An 18037-nucleotide genomic window follows, 5' to 3' on the forward strand; every position below is an offset into this window, starting at 1 on the left:
CACACAGTACTTATTCATCATGGCTGTCAGAACTCTGTAGCCAAACTCTGTAGTAGTTGAAGTGGGCCTTTACAAACCATGTGGCCTGAAGAATGAATTATCTGAAGTTACTGACTGAGTAATATGACTTTGTTTATTGCAGAGGGAATGAGTGTATGTGCCAAGGATTGAAGGGGTTACTTCAGGGGAGGGAGGAACCCATGTCCTAGAATAAAATTCTGTGTTTGATATTCTGAAGATAATACCTCCTTTCATTGTATAACACTTTACACTGTTTTGTTTGTTCTTTAGGCAATTCTGTAGTAGATTAAAAAGATATTATCCCCTTTTATAGGCTAACAGCGCAGCAAGTGGAGCCATTTAGTGCCTTATCCAGGAGTCATATCCTGTGTTTCTGGGTACCGTGGGATTTTAGGCTGTTCCCTCCTTTTTGTTCTCTTGATCATAATCAGCTGCCTCTGCTTATGATGCAGACCTTGGGGGAAGGGGAGAAACAGGGGGCTGACCATTCTTTCCCTGTGAGTACCCCTTCCTGTGGGCACACTGCCCTTACTGCCTTGCCTGCCCTGGAATATCTCCCCTCTCCATCTGCCATGGGCATTGCAGTAGGCAGAGGAATCCTCCCTCCATCAGTATCTGTGGGGTAACTGTGCCAGAGGGTGACCAAGGGATGTTCAGGGACTGATTGGCACCCACTTTTGGCTCAGCTAGGCTCTGGAGCTTTCTTAGTGCCTCCTCTGATCCAAAGGGGAGAGTTTCAAGGCAGGGCTAGAGCCCAGGTAGTTCTGCGCTGAATTGGCAGGTGCCCCTGCCACCCCATTTCTGCACTCAGTTGGCTGGCTATGTTTGTGCACATAGTAGACAGTGACCTAGCCCGGCTTGCATGTAACAGCTCCCACCTGGCCTATCAGAGAACACTGTGGAGAAGGGAAGCCACACAGCTAGAAGTGGTGTCCATGGCCTGTCTTCCAGCTTCCCATTCTTCTGCCTGTTTTTCCTACCTTAGGCCTTGCCCACCTTTGGACTCCTAAGGATTTCTCGGTTTTGTAGTTTTATTCTAATTGCTGAGCCCCGCTGTCTATGTCTTCCTTTTCCCTCACCTTTTCTAGTGTCTTTGGTTTGCTATTTTGCCAGACCTGAAAGCTTTCTACTTACTTCCTCAAAGCTTCATACACTGGCCAGTTTTTAGAAAACTCTGGCAGTGATTGTACACCTGATTTAAGAAGTTTAAAGTTCTATACAAATAATCAGTACTATGTGGCATTGTTCCCAAAAAATGGATCAACATTTTTTACTTGCTGAAGATATTAAGTTGGATAAAAGTAAGCTGTTTGAAAGTTTTTCTTTAGCACTGTAATGATACAATAATTGGTAGTTTCTGTAACACTTTCTTGACCTTTAAAAAAGCTAATGAAAAACAAATGGTAAACTTTTCCATAGTCTTCAAAGAAAATACTTTTAAGTAGTTAAAAAAATGGAAAGGAAATCAGTTCTTTTGGTTTCAGTCTTTTTTTTTTTTTTGAGACGGAGTCTCGCTCTGTCACCCAGGCTGGAGCGCAGTGGCGTGATCTCGGCTCACTGCAACCTCCGCCTCCCAGGTTCCAGTAATTCTTCTGCCTCAGCCTCCTGAGTAGCTGGGACTACAGGTGCGTGCCACCATGCCCAGCTAATTTTTTGTATTTTTAGTAGAGATGGGGTTTCACCGTGTTAGCCAGGATGGTCTTGATCTCCTGACCTCATGATCCGCCTGCCTCGGCCTCCCAAAGTGCTGGGATTACAGGCATGAGCCACTGTGCATGCCTGGAAATCAATTCTTCAATCCTGCCCTGTAACCTCCCATGGACAAATTAGAACAAAACTGCAAAACCACATCCCTGAAGGAAAGACAGATCCATGCAGTCCAAGCAGGCTTCCAGCAGATATGCACTCCAGAAAGCTGCTGGGTATCCTCTCTGCCTGCTGAGCTGGTCCAGGCCACTCCCTCTGGCTCTTAGCTCAAAGCCTGCCTTAGTGCTGTTCAAGTCTGAGAAGTGCTGTTCAAGACTTTTCAGAAGAGGTCCTATGGCCGTGGTGCTCATCAATGGGTCTCCCCAACCTTGGTTGAAAGTGTTCCTCTTTGAAGTGGCTAGAGTACTTGGTGGCGGGATTCTTGTGGTCCAGAGGAAACCTAGTCTGTGGCTGGCTCTTAGCAGTGTCCCTGCTTCAGGAGGTGGATCCCCAGCCTGATCCTGCCCTTTCCATGTCACTTGTCTCACTGCCAGCACCATCCTGCATGCTTCCCCATGCTTCCTTCATTCCACGCATTAGATATTTGTCACCCTTAGATGTGTGAGGCTCTGCAAGATCATCTTCCTGGCTTCAGGAACATTTCTGTTCAAGTTCTGCACCATGTTTAAATTAATAGAAGTTCAATGGAATGCACATTTGATTTCATTCTTTTATCCATGGTTATGACTTACATTTTAAGTAGAATCCCTTTTCCTACTTTTAACAAGCCCACTTTAAAATCAGGCAAAGTCTTATGTTACATACAGTACTCTTAGGTGCTTTTCTGAAATAAGCATACTACTGAAATTTGAAAGCTTACACCATTTTGTGTGATCTACTGAATTAATTGCAAGTACTCCCTTCTTTAGCTGACTCTTATCCATTGTAATTTGTAGATTTGTTCAGCTGGGGCAGAGTCAACATAAACAAGACAAGAATAGCCAGCAGCCCTGTTCCAGGTGCTCAGATGGAGTTATAAAACTGTAAGTACTAGATTAGATCTTTAAAGAAATCTTCATATTCATGCCATTCATAGGGCTTTCTTTGAAGACTTTTTGAGAAAAAGATTCACTCTTGTCACCAAATTAGTATAAGCACCACAGTATCTCCTTGTGGTACCTTACTTGAGGAAAACTGGGTCTCTGAGGGATAGGGAAGAGGTTGGCAGCCCTAATGGTCCTGAAATGCATCTTTGGAGGTGGGTTTGGCATTGTTGGAGGCTTCCAACTATGAACTCTGCCCTCCACTGGGTAGAAGTGGGATGGTGAAACAGATCTGATCCTGGAGACATGCTCAAGTTTAATACAAGACCTTTGAGGATATGGATGGATTTGTCTCTTCTAGCTGTATATCCCCATCAGTTCTAATAACTTGCTATAAGTTAAACAGGTGTTTTATGAAATCTTAAATAAACAGAACTATGTTCAAATCATACTACTTCCCCGTTTTTTACCTTGAGCAAATAACTTAACTGCTGTGTTGTTGAGTTTCCTCATCTGCAAAAGGGAATAATAGCACCTACTTTGTAGGACAGTGATGAGACTCATGAAATAATGCACACAAAGTGCTTAGAGTAGTGTCTAGAATACATTCTAAAATAGTTGTGATCACCATCATCATCCTCTTCATATTCATCATTATTGCTTGCTTGTTGGGACCTCACAAAGCAAAGGGTTGTGACCAGAAGAGGCTCCCTGATGCCATATGCTCAGCGAGTTGCTTCCATAAAATGGGTCACTGTGGGCGGGGCATGGTAGCTCATGCCTGTAATCCTAGCACTTTGAGAAGTTGAGGTGGGTGGATCACCTGAGGTCAGGTGTTCGAGACCAGCCTGGCCAACATCATGAAACCCCGTGGCCACTTAAAATACAAAAATTAGCCGGGCATGGTGGCGCGTGCCTGTAATTCCAGATACTCAGGAGGCGGAGACAGGAGAATTGTTTGAACCCAGGAGGCGGAGATTGCAGTGAACCGAGATTGCACCACTGCACTTCAGCTTGGGTGACAGAGTGAGACTCCATTTCCAAAAAAAAAAAAACAAAAAACGAGTCACTGTGGAAATTCAGTGAGGTAGTGTATGTGAGGCACCTAGATCAGTGTCTGGCATACACTTGACATTTAGTAAATGTTCTCTTCCTTTTTCTTAGATCAGTTTTATCAGTTTGATCAATTAATTGTTTATTTGAATAGGTATTGATTGCCTAACTTCTCTGTGTCTCACATCTGCAGGTTCTTAATTGATCGCTCACAGTAATTACTATTAGTAATGGCTCATAGTAATTACTATTACAGTAATCCAGCAAAAGCCTTTTAGAGAATAGTGGCTGTGAGGATTTTGAGAATGGGATGGATCTGGAAAATAATCTTAAGTGGTGAAATGGACAGAACTTAGATCCTGACTCAGAGAGTGGGGAACAAGAGGGTGTTATTAAGGAAGACCCTTAGGTTTTTTGGTTTGTGTAACAGTTTTGATTGATTCATTCATTCATTTGCCTACTCATTCAACACATAGGTATTGAGTATGTCTGTGTTAGGACCATTTAAAGCTGCCATTCACTGAGGTCAGGAGCACTGCAAGAGGACCTGGTTTGCCTTTAATGTAGCATCAAAGTGGAGAAGTTTAGGAGGCAGTTGGATCAACCAATCTGGAACTCAAAAGAGAACCTTGGATGGGGATGTAAATGCTCATGAGTAATAATGAAAGTCACCAGTTAAGGATAAGACTGCCTAGGAAGTGAGACTACAGTGAGAACAGTCTGCAGCTGATCTTGGCAGGGATCTGGGTCTAATGGCTGAGACAGAGACAGAAAAACCTACAAGGGAAACAGAGATAGCTAATCAAAGAAGTGGAAAGAACCCCAGAACATATTTTATCACAGCCTTCAAAAATGCTGTTTATCCTTCTTTCTCTCCCCAACACTATTTTTTCTTTTTTTCCTCATTTTTTTTTTGTTTGGTATATAAGCCCCTATTAATTTAGAGACCACTTTGTTTTGTTATAACTATTTAGCATATGGAACTATGGGCTCTCAAATGAATTGAAATAGATATGGCCAAGGAAGGAACTATTTAAATGTGCTAGTAAAATAAGAGACTCTATTAACCAAATTGTATTATACAAAGTGATTATTCCATTAAAATAATATGCTACAACTTAGGAGGAGATGATGAAATGAACATAGCATACAAAATAAAAACAAAACATTTCCCCCCTGTTTTCTTAACATTATTTCTGATTTGATCTGTGATTGATCTTACAGTTACTACTTTCGCATTCTTTTTCTTAAAATAAGTAGTATTTGCCTGTGAGTCCTAGCACAGACGAAAACCACGTGGATCTAGAATTCTTTAACCTTTTCCACTTAATTAGTAAAGAATCTGTCATAATGGTGTTTTTACACAGCATCTTCAGCAAGATAACAAAGAGCTTGGTAGCTCAGCATTATGTTGTCATGGCAACTGCCCAAGAATGTTTTTGGTGTTTTTTTGGGGGGGGGGTGTGTGCACGCACGTGTGCACAGGGACGTGCTTTAAATTGAAACTCTAGCCAGGTTCTTAAAATGTCAACTATTCATTTTTAGATTTCTAAAGCTATGCCCAAACCAAGAGAAATTGCATTTATATGGGATTCTTGAAATTCTCCTCTTGCTATGTTTTATTTTCTAGTATATTTAAGAGTCATAATAAGTTTAAGTTCATACACATATGCATCTACCCATCTCTGGATAGTTCATAATCTTACTCAGTTTTTCTTGAAATCATGAAGAAACCATTTTTTTCATTTCTAAATATGAGATATTTATAACACCAAATGTAAAAAATATTGACAGTAAATAATTGGCAAGAAGCCAGTGGAACAGGGGCTCTTGAAATGAGCGTGCAGAGACATGGATGGGCAGCTGGACACTTTCAACCACGGTCTTGCAGGACATTGCTTAGAAGTGGGTGTTAAACCCCAAACTGGTCAATGTCTGTACTGTCAGCCCAGACACCCTAAGCTGTAGTTTGTGTCAGTGTGACCCCTCCCTGTGAGTCATAACCACTCCCTGAGTGTAGGGGTGGTGATCAGGGAGAAATGGCATCAGCCAACATTGACCGAACACACTGTGTGATGGGCACTGTTCTGTGTACCATAGCCTGTTCTAAGTTCTCACAATAACCCTATAAAGTAGATCTTATTATCATCTCCATTTTACAAATGGGGAAACTGAGGCACAGAGAAGTTATGTAACTTGCCCAAGGTCATACAGCTAGCAAGTAAAGGAACCAGGATTTAAACCCACACAGGATGGCTCCAGAGCCCATGATCTCCATCACTAAGCTATCAATGCCCCTTGTTGCCAGCTGCTTTCCAATCACTGGGGTAGCAATGCTGGATTATTAGCATTAACAGACCTCATTTTGGGCATCTGACATGACCTGGATTTGTAGACACCTCTATATTCATAAATATTCAGAAATTCTAATATTTCTGCTCTATTGATCTTGAGTTTTAAAAAATACTTAAGGAGAACATACCTTTATTCTTTCCTCGGTACCTAGCATACTGTCCCTAATGTAGACACACTTAAGTTTCCTGGGCAAGCATACTTTGCTTGACTGATTTGGTAACATGGCATGGAGGTTGTTTAGCCACCACTGGAACAGTGTTGCTGATATTATTATAATCCTACGAGGTTATACATTTTTAGAGGGCAACCCATCTTTGTGTCTCTAGAACAGAAACTTAAACTGAGTGCTCAGTAAATATTTACTGAAATGCACTGACTCTCATCCCTCATCACACCCATGACCATCAGGGCCTGGCTGAGGCCCCAGGAGCATCCCTAGAATGCTCCCTCCATGTCCCACTGGTTTTCAAGGGGGGCATCCTTGAACACTTTTTAGTTCTTTCTCTATTGTGTTTTTTCCTTATAAACCCTTTGCCCCACCTGTTTTTTTGTTCCCCTGCTGCCTTCTGAGAGAGAGAAAAAAAGTAAACACACCAAGTTGTTAGCATTTTTTCCCCTTTAGTCTGCCTCTACTACACCTGTGACCAAATGCCAGCTGAGAAGGACCAGAGTGGCAGGACTTGCTGTGCCTGGCGGGCAGGTGCTGTGGGGCCAGGCAGTGATTCACTATATTCGTGCAAGACCAACATGTTCTCATTTTACACTCCTACCAGTTCTTGAGAGATTTTAACTAAGCCAATCAGTGGTAGGTTAAAAAGGCATGAACACATATCATTAGTGCTTGCTTTTCTATGGTTCACCTATTCTAGGAATATGTCTCATTTAAAAATCACCTCTAAGAAGTGGTTCAAAATATAATACAGAGTTTGTATAAATACCGTGTATTTTAGGATTCTTCCAGCGCAGGATAAGCTGACATGTAATGCAGGGTAGATTAGTGTGCTTGGCCAGGCATAGTGGCTCATACCTGTAATCCCAGCACTTTGGGAGGCTGAGGCAGGTGGATCACCTGAGGTTAGAAGTTCGAGACCAGCCTGACCAGTATGGTGAAACCCCATCTCTACTAAAAATACAAAAATTAGCCGGGCGTGGTGGCAGGCGCCTATAATCCCAGCTACTCGGGAGGCTGAGGCTGGAGAATTGCTTGAACCCAGGAGGTGGAGGTTCCAGTGAGCCAAGATCATGACACTGCACTCCAGCCTGGGCTACAGAGCGAGAATCCATCTTGAAAAAATAATAATAATAAGTGCACTTACAGTTTTAGGACCATATGGTTGCATTTATTCCCTAAGAATCTCTCATAAAAAGTGGTATTTATTCAAGACTGGGTGAATGCCCCTCGGTGTGGGCTTCTACCAGGGGAAGTGTTTTACAGATCAGAGCATTCTGTTACACAGAATTGGAGCACTTCTTCACACTGATGAGATGGGCATGACACAATGGCCATGATTAACTCAACTTCATTTACTTTTCATGATGTTAATTTTCAATAACACATTCTTCACATACAAGTCACACCCAGGACCTCCCACCTCCATTGATTTCATCTGGAACTTTGTAGATACTGCTGTGGTCTCTGTGCAGCAAGCTGAATAAGTGTTTCTGCCTTAATGGATAATTCTTGTTATCTTTTCCAACACCTGGAATACAGTCTTCAAACATTTAAGGATTAGAGCAGCTTGGAGGCAGTGATCAATGATTAATCAGCTAATTCCCTCCACAGGTGGAGATAATAAGTGATAAGAGCTCCTCAGCCCAAGGAAACTGGGATGCGATCTCTCCTCTCACTCCAGAAATTACCAAGATAGGCTTTCTTCCTCTTTCATCCTGACATTTACTTTCTTTTCTCTTTTCCTTTACCCATCTCTGACTTTTTCCAGATATCTTTTCTATTTCTAATTACCTCTTTCTCCCCTCCCCGTTTATTTTTGCCTTCCTTTCGCTTTTCTTCTTTCTCCCTCACTGTCCTTTCTGTATCCCCTCCAGGGTATTTATAGCTCTAAAAAAAATACAGTAATTACGCCCAAACACAAGTTCCTGCCATACATATTCTAGGTCAGTGTTTTTCGGACAATTCTGAAAATTAGTTAGTTGTGAAATTAATTTAGTAGGCCTATGCAGTGAAATGAAATAGCACTGAACTGAATACAATATAAAGTATGACCGCAAGGCACATATGAATAAGTCTTGTTTCATGAAACTTGTGTTTCTGTGCAAAAGTTTAGCATGTGTGTACCAGTTTGCCATGCAACATGTATTTCTTACTGTGGGTGACTTCACCGTTTGGATTTATATGAATGCATCTCTTCTGGATCCAAAAGAATGAGAAAACTTAGTTCTGTTCCTGGCATCTAGGCACTTATTGTTTGTTGAATGAATGAAAGACATGTGAATGACTCCTGTTGGGGATAATTAGGAAAAGAGAAGAGGAGTGAGTGGTTTCTGTGATACATCCATAGTGGCTAAAATAAATGCAGACCTTGGAAAATAGGCTTCCATTATTTCCAGTGAATTGGGAGCTGGGATAAGCATGTGAGGGAAGAAAATAGTAAGAAGCTCCCAGCTGAAAGTCAAAATGAAAAAGCCTTTTTTTTTTTTTTTTTTTTTTTTTACAATTTAACGTATTGCCCGTTTTATTTTGGTAAGTACAAAGCATACCACGAACGAGAGCTTTCATGGGCTCATGTCAGAGCTTAGGTACCCCCTTCACATGAGGAGATGGTCCTGTTGCACCACTTTTGGAAACTCATACATAATTCTGTGTGTTTAATCCAAGGGACAGGTAGAAACAAGATCAGGAAGAGATGCTAAGGGAGAGAGTATTGCCTTTATCCTAAAAGCTCTGTTCTAATCAGGGGAGCGATAGGCTTACATTTGCGTTTAGAAAGGTCACTCTGGAAGTAGTGGGGAGAGTGGATTAGAGGCAGGGCGATAAACAACATATCTGTTGGAAACATCAGGACAAGAAAGTGATTGGAGTCTGCTGTTGGCAGTTGAAATAGAGATGGGGTATTCTTTTACAAAGGTAGAATCTGTAAGTCTTCTCAACACTTGTTAGTGGATTGGGTTTCAGGAATATTTGAGAGGCCAGGGGTTTTATAGCTTGGTTGACCAGCTATAGTGGCAAGTTGCCAGGATAGCAAATATACAACAAGGGCAAGTTTGGGGGCTAAGGTGATGAGTTTCAGACAATAATGGGAAACCTAAGATGATATGTCTGGGCCTCAAGTGGTTTTAGATTAGAGAGATTCAATAGTTTGGGTTTTCTCGGCTCTTGATTTAAAAAGCAAGTATGTTAAATTTCTTTTTTCTTTTTTTTTTATTATACTTTAAGTTCTAGGGTACATGTGCACAACGTGCAGGTTTGTTACATATGTATACATGTGCCATGTTGGTGTGCTGCACCCATTGACTCATCATTTACATTAGGTATATCTCCTAATGCTATCCTTCCCCCCTCCCCCCACCCCACGACAGTCCCCAGTGTGTGATGTTCCCCTTCCTGTGTCCAAGTGTTCTCATTGTTCAATTCCCACCTATGAGTGAGAACATGTGGTGTTTGATAGTTCATGTCCTTTGTAGGGACATGGATGAAGCTGGAAACCATCATTCTCAGCAAACTATCACAAGTTAAATTTCTTTAACTTTCCCTAAACTAAAGGGGCCCAAGTTAAATAGATTATTTATATGTGGTTTAAACATTTTCTAAGGATTCTTGTCAGAGTAAAGGGAAAACATTCTTTAATGACTGATAGAGATGAAGACTTTATGGTTTTTAAATGTATTTTTGTCTCATAAGACACTCTTACCTTTTACATGAGCAAGCAGGTTAATCTGGGGGAGCAGATTTGGATATCTGATGTGGTCAGATGAGGGGTATTACTCATTGGTTTTCCTTGCTCTGTATACAAGAACCACATTTTTTAGTGGTTTAACCTTTATTATTTTGTTAGTTTACCAAATTATCATCAGTTTTGTGTATGGAAGGTGAGTGGGAGGGTTTGGGGCAGATGGAGTGATTATTGAGCCTTGTGCTGTGTCACCGTGGCTTCCTGACAACCATTCCTTTTGTACAATGAAGATGAGTGTCCAGGTATGATGTATTTATAGCCCTTGTCTTCTCTGAGCATATACTACAAGTCTTTTCAGTTAAGATAAAACTTTTGGCTGAAATACAAGAAAACACATTTCAATTTTATATTTAAATATAGTCACACTGCCCTTTGCATGTTACTCAGAACCTTAAGAAGTACAAACTTCATTAAGTCCAAATTGTGTTTAAAATTTACCAACAGATCTTTTAGTATGATATAAGCAATTTTCCAAGTTAAGTATTTTAATATTATTACTTATTTTCCTTAGGGTCTTATGAAGAAATTTGAGAAATCATACTCTGGAAATCAATTGCATTCTATTTTCATAATTAAAGATCTGCTCATATTTTATAAACATCTTTCTGCTATCCCTCCCAATTTTATGGGAACAGAAAGTCCTTGTTAAATGGAACCCACTATGTGGTATTGTTAATCTAAAACTAATATAAAGAGACTTTGAGTTCTTGAGGGCAAGGCCCATCTGTCTTTGTATCCCCAGTCCGTACCGTGATACTAATAACATTAAATTATGAATGAGGAATATTTGGCATTCAACAATTTTACCTCTTTTAGGAATTTTATGCAGTAATTGTGAGGGAGAGATGCAAGGGTTAACAAATTGGAGCAAATGGCAAGGCAAATGATAAATATTTTTAAGTTTTTACTTTACTATGGTTTATTTTCGGTTTTAGGTGTAGCAGCTCAGAGTTCTGAGCAGAATCCCTTGATTTTCCCAACTGACAAACTACTCCTGTCCTTATTAGTTGAGTTACACATTGTGTTAGAAGGACAGGCTACAAGGGACCATGGTTTTCTGATTTTCAGATTCCCTACTGCTACCAAATGTCTGAAGCTCTTAATGAGAGAATTTCCTCCCATAGGTAATTAGCTCTTGAAGTCCCTTGATCAACATAACTAGAGAAGAACCATGATTTCCTGATTTGCATTTGCCTATTGTTTCCAAATACATGAAGCTCTAAAAGAGGATTTGCTTTGTTTTTATATTTAACTTACTTTTAGAATCCTATGATTTTAGAAAACTATTGTGGTTTGATCTTACTTGGAAAGAGTAGAAATTTTTATATTCTTAAAAATCTTGCCTCTCAAACCCACTTTCTGTTAACTTGCAAAAACACTCTTTATAAGATGGCTTTACATCCATTACTAAAGGGTCGCAGTTTCTATTCCGTATGTTTGATGTCACCAAAATCCTAATTAAATCCTGAAATGTCTGAATAAGATGTATCCTGTGCTTATTCAGAAGAGAAAAGTAATTGAGACTATCTTGACTTTGTTAACGATTTTGTTTTACTCTTTATGTTAAAAATGTATTAATGTCAAAATAAAATCAATTCATGCTTTTTAAGCATTGTATATCAGAGAAATGTATTAGTTTTTTTTTTACAATAAAACTTTTAGGCTTATTTCAAAATATAAATAACTAAATTGGTAGCTCATTTATTATGTGACTTGAAAATACAAAAGTAAATTTAATAGAGTTAGTGTGCTCAAATACATTTATTTTTGATAATAGAATAGAGCTAGGAAAATTGTTCTGATAATCTCAGAAGCTTCAGTAAATGTTTAACAGATAGAAAAAGAACAAAAAATGTAATTTTAGATGTCTTTTTGACAGCTCTACATAAGATTATATTGAAGCTTCTTAGGCCCAGTAACTTTGTTTTGCACATGCTTATCTGTTCATTATTATTCCTATTGACCTAAAGATTTTGCTTTTACTTGTTTTAAACATTTTTAACTCTTCTTAGACTTTGTCATGCTATAACAGAATCAGTTACTGGTTTGTTTATAAATCATGTAGGTGATTTAATTTAGTTTATTTTTTATTAGGTTTATTGTTTAACCTTTAATTTTATTTTTGTTTATCTGGAACCTTGGATATGTTTCCCTGCAGACCCATAATAAGAAACTCAATCGGTGTAATCTGAATTATTCACATATTTATTTATTCCCAAAGCCCCTCTATAATGACTTCTAGAGATACAAAGGGATAATCAGACTTGTATGGAGAGGTGCAAGATGGCATTTTCAGGATGCCCCATAATGTGCACACATGTGTGCACACACTAGTGTGAGTGTGTGTGTGTGCATGTGCGTGTGTAGTGTATTAGGACTATGAAATCTGAGAACTGGAAGATGATTAGGGATCATCTGATTCCATCCTCTGATTTTATAAGGAGTCCTGGAGAGGGTCAGTAGTTCATTCAGGTTACTTTTTTTTTTTTTTTAATTATACTGTAAGTTCTGGGATACATGTGCAGAATGTGTAGGTTTGTTACATAGGTATACATGTGCCATGGTGGTTTGCTGCACCCATCAGCCCATCATCTACATTAGGTATTTCTCTTAATGCTATCCCTCCCCTAGTCCCCCAACCCCCAATAGGCCCTCCCTGTGTCCATGTGCATGTGTTCTGGTTGTTCAACTCCCACTTCTGAGTGAGAACATGCAGTGTTTGGTTTTCTGTTCCTGTGTTAGTTGCTGATAATGATGGTTTCCAGCATCATCCATGTCCCTGCAAAGGACATGAACTCATCCTTTTTATGGCTGCATAGTATTCCATGGTGTATATGTGCCACATTTTCTTTATCCAGTCTATCATTGATAGGCATTTGGTTTGGTTCCAAGTCTTTGCTATTGTGAATAATGTCACAATAAACATATGTGTGCATGTGTCTTTATAGTAGAATGATTTATAATCCTTTGGGTGCATACCCAATAATGGGATTGCTGGGTCAAATGGCATTTCTGGTTCTAGATTCTTGAGGAATCTTCACACTGTCTTCAACAATGGTTGAACTAATTTACACTCCCACCAACAGTGTAAAAGTGTTTCTATTTCTCCACATCTTCTCCAGCATCTGTTGTTTCCTGACTTTTAAATGATCACCATTCTAACTGGCATGAGATGGTATCTTATTGTGGTTTTTATTTGTATTTCTCTAATGACCAGTGATGATGAGTTTTTTAATATATATTTGTTGGCCGCATAAATGTGTTCTTTTGAGAAGTGTCTGTTCATATCCTTCTCCCACTTTTTGACAGGTTTGTTTGGTTTTTTCTTGTAAATTTGTTTAAGTTTCTTGTAGATTCTGGATATTAGATCTTTGTCAGATGGATAAATTGCAAAACTTTTATCCCATTCTGTAGGTTGCCTGTTCACTCTGATGATGGTTTCTTTTACTGTGCAGAAGCTCTTTAGTTAAATTAGACCCCATTTGTCTATTTTGGCTTTTGTTGCCATTGCTTTTAGTGTTTTAGTCCTGAAGTGTTTGCCCATGCCTATGTTCTGAATGGTATTGCCTAGGTTTTCTTCTACGGTTTTTATGGTTTTAGGTCTTATGTTTGAGTATTTAATCCATCTGGAGTTAATTTTTGTATAAGGTATAAGGAAGGGGTCCAGTTTCAGTTTTCTGCATATGGCTAGCCAGTTTTCCCAACACCATTTATTAAATAGGGAATCCTTTCCCCATTGCTTGTTTTGTCAGATTTGTCAAAGATCAGCTGATTGTAGATGTGTGATGTTATCTCTGAGGCCTCTTGTTCTGAACAGAACAGATCAGAGTTACTTTTAAGTGGTAAAGCTGGCACTCAAATTCATTTCTTTGGGACTCAAACAGAAAGTCCAATAACACAATCTGCTGAGCCAGGCACCTAGAATTTACCCAACCTGGGCACCTACTGGGTTCAGCTAAAAGTGGAGGAGCACCCACCGGAAGCATGGAGAGTAGCAAATATCCATGTGAGAAAATGGCTAGCAGCTGTCACCAAAAGAAGAAGAGGGAAAAGATAGAAAATATAAAACAAGGGTCCTCAAAAGGTGGTCTGCAAAACCCTCAAAATGTGGTCTGCAGGCTCTGGTTCCAAGACCCTTTCATTGGGTCTGTGATAGCAAGGCAGTGGCACCAAAGTATATTGGTGATCATTATTTTCTTCACTCTTACACACTCACAGCAAAAAAAAAAAAAAAAAAAAAAAGAAAAAGAGAGAAAAAAGAAAAAAATGCCAGTTTTATTAAGTCATGACAAAGCAGTAAAAATTATTAAATATCAACACTTGAATGCATGTATTTTTAGTATTCTTTGTGACAAAATGGAAAATATGCGTAAGGCACTTCTTGCATATCATAATACTTGTATTTCAAAGTACTATGGTTGTCTTGAGGAAGAGGACTTGTGTGGTGATTGTCTAAGTTGTGAGCTAACTCATTGCTTTTTTTGTGTGAGCTAACTGCTTTTTTCACCAAACACCAATTGAAATAATGACAGACAAACTGTGTTTCTTTGGGCTTGGATATTTGACAGACACTTTTTCAAAAATGAACAAAGTAAGCCTGTCACTTCAAGAAAAACAATTTACAGTGTTTGTTACCAATGATAAAGTAGATCTTTTAAGTGAAAATTAGAATTTTTGAAAACGTATATCTACCACCATGAACAATACTTAAGATTGTTTTATGAGATCCGTAGCAATCTTAACAAATGTGATTTTTTGATATATAATCAGATATGTTACCACTTAGAAGATCTTCATATCTGGGTGAACCAGTATTTTCCAAATGATCAATACATGCTATTAAAAACTCATGCATCGGTAAAAAGCATTCATTCATCCAAGTGTAACATGCATCAATGGATAAGAGAGTATGAGAAGTTCATTGATATAGTTTCAGTTCTACATTGCAACTAACCTTTAAGAAACTTGTCAAATTTTGTTGTAGTATCAAATAAAAATATTTGAAGACTTATTTGGAAGGCTATTAAAATACTGCTTCCTTTTCCAACCACTTATCTCTGTGAGGCCATATTTTCTTCATATATGCCAACCAAAACAATGTATCACGACAGATTCTGCAGAAGCAGATTTGAGAATCCAGTTGTCTTCTATTAAGCCAGATATAGAAAAGATTTGCAAGCTGTGAAACATTGTTTCTTTTGCCACTAATTTTTTTTGTTTTAAAAATTGTTATTTTTCATTAAGAAGTTGTTTATGCTATCATGTGTTGGGTTTGTTATTTTAATAATTATTTTTTAACTTCTGTCTTAATGTCTTATATGGTAAATATCACTAGATATAACCCATATTAACCAAAGCTAATTGGGGTCTTCAGTAATTCTTTTTAAGAGTGTGAAGGGATTCTGAGACTGAAAAGTTTGAGAACTTGTTCGCATAGGGTATTTGATTATTTATGTCAATATGCATTACTAAGGCAACCAGGGACATTATTATGTTACAGCCTTGCTCAGTATTTGCCAGCAGGATGATATCTGTGACTGGTTGAAGAAATCTTATTTTCTATGATTTATGATTTTTTAGGGAATTCAGGAAGCAAATGTTCTCTTTTTAAAGGGTTCTATCAAAAACTGTCTGAACTTCTTAGGATGCTTTCAGTTCCAAATAACAGAACCTCTAACTCAACTGGTTTAAACAGTAAGAGAATTTATTATCTTACTTCCCTGAAAGATTGCAGATGGGCAAGCTCCAGAGCTGGTGGATTCAGAGGCTTCGTGTGATTGTGAAATGCCCAGGTTTTTCCATCTCTCTGCTGCCCCATTCTCAGTATTGCCCCATCCTCAGACTGGTAGGAAGATGGCCACAGCAGTTCCAGGTGCCACAGTCAGACACAGCAGTGCCCAGGGCAGAAGGGAAACACTGACTCTGTGTCTCCTCCTTAGGGGCAAGGAGTCCCAGAACCTGCTCAGCAAATTTCTCATGTCAAATGGCCAGGATTGGGTCACATGCTAACCCCTAAGTATGTTACTGCCAGGCTATGTATGGGCTGATGGTGATTGGCTTAGAATACTCATTCAGGGTGCATGGATGTAGGGAAGTTGATCACAGTGACTTAGTTATTAAAAACAAAATCCTTTTTACTTTTCCAGGTAACTGGAAATTCATTTGCACAGGTGCCCAAAAAGAGAGGTAGCATGAATCTGTGGAAAGAATTCTAGGCCAGAGAATCAGGCACCCTGGGATCTGATCCCATTCCTTCCACTGCTGAGCTGTGAGTCCTTGCCTGTCCAGGTTGTGGCTGCCTTGCTGGTGCTTAGGCTAGAGCATTAGTTCTGGGATCGTCTGGTTCATTGGTTCATTTATTCCCTTGCTCACTCCTTCATTCAATAATAATTGAGTGCTCACTCAGTTGTTTAAGTCATGTGAAAGGTACAAATCAGCACTAAAATGCTGCCTGTTCAGCCACGACAGACATTCTTCCTCCTGTGCTGCATACACATTCAAAGCCCAATGGGAAGTAAGATCCAAACTGTTTGTTCACTCATGGAATACTCATGCAATAAATTGTTTAGTGCCCTCAGCAAAGAGTCCTTGCCACAAAGCTTATTAGTGAGCAGTCCAAGTTTTCCCTCATCTTATTAAATATAAAATTTGTTTAGAAATGAAAACAGAAAAATACATTCTGAAAAAGGTAAGTCTTTGTCCCAGGAAAGATGCTTGTGGGCCTAGCTGTCTATAGTTGTCCCAGTTCCCTCAGTATAAGAAAGAGTATGAGGCAGAGAACCAGGCTGGTAAGAGAACAGAAAGACAGCTGTGAGAAATGAGACCACGTTCTCGGAATATCCAGGGACACTCTTGTGTTGTAGTTCCCAGATAAGATGCTTAGAAAGGTTTTATTTTTTTAAAACCAAGCTGGTAAAATTTCATAGACCTTTCTCATGTGCAGTGTTGGTTAATTTTTCATGTCACATGCAGTGCTGAGATAACTGGGTGTATTTATCTCAGAGAAGAGAATTAGGAATCATGTGATCATTCCCTCAAGTAATATTCGAATCACTATCAAGTGAAGCAGAGCTTTTTGAGTTGCTTCAGGGACCAATAAGTGGAACATATAGGGAGGAAGATTTAGGGTTGCTGAAGAGAACATCTTTCTAACAACCAGAGCTATCAACAGTGACCTGTAAACATTCCATGATTGAAAGTCCTGGGTATCCATTACTCGAGTACTCAAGCAGAGGCAGATGACCTTCTGTCAGCAGTGTGATGGAGAGCATCTTCATTTGGTTTGAGGTTGGACAAGATGATTGGAATAAAGGTCATTTAAAGATTCTATAATTATTATCACAGCCACAAGTCATCTAATAGTTGGAATCATTAACGGCTTGAAACAGAACGTAGGTGATTCATTTCTTCACCAAATACCTAAGCACCTGCTATGTGTCAGGCACTGTTCTAGTCACTGGGGACATAGTAGAAAACAAGACTGACAAGATTCCCCAGGGCCCTTCTGTTTTAGAGTAGGCAGACTGGTATTGATCTAATAAATGTATAAGTAAGACAGTTTCATATTAGGGTAAATACCCTGAAGATCACAAAGCAGGGGAATGCGAGAGAGTGCTTGGAGCAGGTACAGGTCAGGAGCTGTTTTAAATTAGGCTTAGAGGAAAGTTTTCTCTGAGGAGTTAATGTTTAAGCTGAGAACTTAATGAAAAAGAGCAGTCTACATGAGATGACTGGGGAAGAGTGTTTGAAGCAGAGAGAACATACACAAAAGACCAGGGCAGGAATAAACTTGGCATGTTTGAGAAACAAGCTGATATGGTGAGGCTTTGTGTCCCCGCTCAAATCTCATCTTGAATTATAATCCCCACGGGTCAAGGGAGAGACCAGGTGGAGGTAACTGAATCACAGGGATGGTTTTTCCCCATGCTGTTCTTGTGATAGTGAGTGAGTTCTCTTGAGATGGTTTTA

General features: G+C 39.3%; 1 protein-coding gene across 1 annotated transcript in view; it reads left to right on the forward strand.

Annotated features, from left to right (window-relative positions):
- FIG4 (FIG4 phosphoinositide 5-phosphatase) overlaps positions 1-18037 on the forward strand; it is a 135213-nt gene that overhangs the window by 103860 nt on the left and 13316 nt on the right. Inside the window, exon 22 of the mRNA XM_054490053.2 lies at positions 2664-2750. Coding sequence (XP_054346028.1) covers positions 2664-2750 — 87 coding nt within the window. The remainder of the gene's footprint in view (positions 1-2663; positions 2751-18037) is intronic.

Source organism: Pongo pygmaeus, chromosome 5 (assembly GCF_028885625.2).
Source record: "Pongo pygmaeus isolate AG05252 chromosome 5, NHGRI_mPonPyg2-v2.0_pri, whole genome shotgun sequence".
In the NCBI taxonomy this organism is placed as follows: domain Eukaryota; kingdom Metazoa; phylum Chordata; class Mammalia; order Primates; family Hominidae; genus Pongo; species Pongo pygmaeus.